Source organism: Neophocaena asiaeorientalis, unplaced genomic scaffold (assembly GCF_003031525.2).
Source record: "Neophocaena asiaeorientalis asiaeorientalis breed wild unplaced genomic scaffold, Neophocaena_asiaeorientalis_V1.1 scaffold320, whole genome shotgun sequence".
Lineage (NCBI taxonomy): Eukaryota > Metazoa > Chordata > Mammalia > Artiodactyla > Phocoenidae > Neophocaena > Neophocaena asiaeorientalis.
This window is the reverse complement of record NW_020174826.1, coordinates 1,223,234-1,226,447: the sequence shown is the minus strand read 5'-3', so window position 1 is coordinate 1,226,447 and position 3,214 is coordinate 1,223,234. Positions and strand designations below refer to the sequence as shown.

The window sequence follows — 3,214 nt, the reverse complement described above, 5'->3', positions numbered from 1 at the left end:
TGATTAACATTAAATTTCAAAAATCTAGGCCAGAACTTTTATAATTAGTAAATTTAAAAATGACAAAAATAAAAGACAAAAAGATCCTGTGACAAAGACAAAGACAAAGATCCTGTGATCTTTGAGGAAAAAACATTTACCCAACATATCTCCAGCTGTGGACAAATAAATATTTTTATTCTTGTATTTTAAATTACTACCAAAATATTATATCTTTCTACAAACAACATAAAACAAGCATACAGTATCTAGAAATGGTCTTTATCTGACAAGAATGTCAAGTCTTTGAAGGTACACTAAATTTTTTTTTCCTGAATAAGGTCACTATAATCTTAGTTAAAGTTACAGTAAGCAGTTCAAGCAAAATGTGTATTGCTTAGATTTTAAAGCAAGCAATTGTGTTACTGTTTAATTAAAATATAAGTATAAATGTGAAGCTATTATACCAACATTTATAAACACTTCTTAGAAATACAGATCAGAAAGTAATGGAATAACTGATTTAAAAATAATGAAAGGTTGATGTTATACGTAAAATTTGGGAACAAATCAAAAATATATTTAAGAGATGTAAAAGAACATGAAGACCAAGCTTTATTATTTGGAGCTTGAAAACTTAGCAGCAAAACAACCTATCTGCATATAATGTAGTACAATGAGCATTTGTTCATAAAAGACTCCCAAAGTCTTAAAACTTCATACATAAACCAGAATGAAATCCATTAGGTAAATGACTTAAAGATGCCAGAGTAGTTTATCCAGAACTGCTAGATACTCTCACCTGCATTACCAAATCATAAACAAGCTTATGCAAAACTGTGTTCTGGATAACTCACTCTTATAGCTCCCCAATAACATGCTCGGATAAGGCAGATCAAACCTAAGAGATAAGCAACTGCCCAAGAAACATAGGTTGCATGAAATCGCCTTGCAAAACCTTGGGTGCCAACCTAAAATAAAAAGCAATATAAAAATAAAAGGTTAGAAACTGAGAACTTGTGTTGGCTTACATGCAGTTTTTATGAAGTATATTCCTAAGATAACAAAACCCCAACAAAATATGAGTTGCTGCATTTGTTGGCTACCACTAACAGAGTAAAATTTAATAAAATGACATTGCTAGCTACATTAACTATGAACTTTATAAAGTAAACAAAAATTCCATTAAAATATCTTATTTATAAAAGGAATTTAATCTATATAACCCCAATGTCATCCCCATATTGATAATAAATCTCTGTTTCACTTGAATAAAAAGAAGAATGGTTTTTCAGACCTTCATAGCTGAATGAGCATTGCTTCAGCTTTGGCCATGACAAAATTGGTTCTGGCACTAAATAAAAACAAATGGGCTTTTGTTAAATGGAGGGTAAAATTCCCAATGTCAAGGACCTTCAGAGGGATCCCAAGACATGATTTCACCTGGATGGGCAAGCTCCAGGCCAATGGATTGGCTTCGGATTGCTCATAGTTCTTCAGAAGCTTCTGGGCCTGGTATGCGAGGGAGGCAGGTTCTTCAGCGATCAATGAAGGCTGTTCCAGACCTCACCATTTACTACTGATAAAGTTAAGAGGAAAGAATTCTAACAGCGAGTAGAGTAATACTCACAGTTAATCCAACTCCAATGAAAATACATATCATTCCAATGGTAATATATGCACAGCAGCGTCTTCGAGGAAGTGCACTACCCACAGAGGAACTGCAAATTCATGAGAACAAAACAGAATATTAAGTATTTACATGAAGATTCTCCATTTCATCTTTGTGAATACTTATCTACGGCTTTAGTAATACATATACTTCTATTTATTTATTCAACTTGAGAGACAAGAACGTACATAATAATATGTTTAATGAGTGATCTAAATCATACCTGGTGAATTTGTGTGTGAATTATTGTGGCTTTAAACAAAATTCAAGTGTTGATCATTGACAAAGTCCACAAAAACTCACTATGGTCAATAATGATCATCCAAGATAAAAATTTATTTCCAAAACAATCTATTCCAGAATGGAAAATCAGTGCTGTCTTACAAATAGAAATTGATTTTTTTTTACATTTATAACCATTGTTATATGTTTAGTGTAGAAAATTTGGAAAATAAGAATAAAGAATAGAAAGGAAAATTACCTGTAATTCCACTACCATAAATACCACTATTTTTCTCCAGCCATTTTTTACAACTTACCAATTTAGCATAAACATTTTCTTACATCATTAAGTATCCTCAAACTTGAATTCTGATAGATGAATATAACATAACTTAACCAATTCCCTAGTATTGGACACTTTTTTCTTCTTGGAAATAATGCCAGGTAAGCAACATCTAAAAGCACTGTGCTTATTTTTTTTAATGAAAGTATAGTTGATTTACAATGTTGTGTTAATTTCTGCTGTACAGCAAAGTGATTCAGTTATATATATATATATATATATATATATATATATATTCTTTTTTATATTCTTTTCCATTATGGTTTAACACAGGATATTGAATATAGTTCCCTGTGGTACACAGTAGGACCTTGTTGTTTATCCATTCTATATGTAACAGTTTGCTTCTGCTAACCCCAAACTCCCAATCTATCCCTCTCCCCCACCAACTACCTTGGCAATCACAAGTGTGTTTCTGTTTCATAGATAGGTTCATTTGTGTCATATTTTAGATTCCACACATAAGTAATATCACATGGTATTTGTCTTTCTCTTTCTGACTTACTACACTTAGTATGATAATCACTAGTTGCATCCATGTTGCTGCAAATGGCATTATTTCATTCTTTTTTATGGCTGAGTAGTATTCCTTTGTAAATATATACCAAATCTTCGTTATCCATTAATCTGTCAATAGACATTTAGGTTGTTTCCATGTCTTGGCTATTGTGAATAGTGCTATGAACATAGGAGTGCATGTATCTTTTTGAATTATAGTTTTGTCTGTACATATGCCCAGGAGTGGAACTGCTGGATCATATGGCAACTCTATTTTAAGGTTTTTGAGAACCTCCATACTGTTTTCCACAATGGCTGCACCAACTTCCATTCCCACCAACAGTGTAGGAGGGTTCCCTTTTCTCCACATCCTCTCCAGCATTTATTTGTAGACTTTTTTTTCCTAACATATTTATTGGAGTATAATTGCTTTACAGTGGTGTGTGAGTTTCTGCTTTATAACAAAGTGAATCAGCTATACATATACATATATCCCCATA

At 32.3% G+C, this 3,214-nt stretch overlaps 1 protein-coding gene across 3 annotated transcripts in view; it reads right to left on the bottom strand.

Annotated features, from left to right (window-relative positions):
- Positions 1–556: 556 nt before the first annotated feature.
- Positions 557–3,214, bottom strand: part of PIP4P2 (phosphatidylinositol-4,5-bisphosphate 4-phosphatase 2) — an 81,203-nt gene continuing 78,545 nt past the window's right edge. Inside the window, exons 6-8 of one of the 3 annotated variants that reach the window (XM_024760420.1) lie at positions 1,610–1,700; positions 1,277–1,333; positions 860–950 (exon numbers count right to left, since the gene is read on the bottom strand). In XM_024760420.1, the coding sequence (XP_024616188.1) occupies positions 1,301–1,333; positions 1,610–1,700 (124 nt within the window). In that variant the 3' untranslated portion in view covers positions 860–950; positions 1,277–1,300. Of the gene's footprint in view, positions 951–1,276; positions 1,334–1,609; positions 1,701–3,214 lie in introns of all 3 variants that reach the window. The other 2 variants (XM_024760418.1, XM_024760419.1) reach the window with 2 other exon arrangements.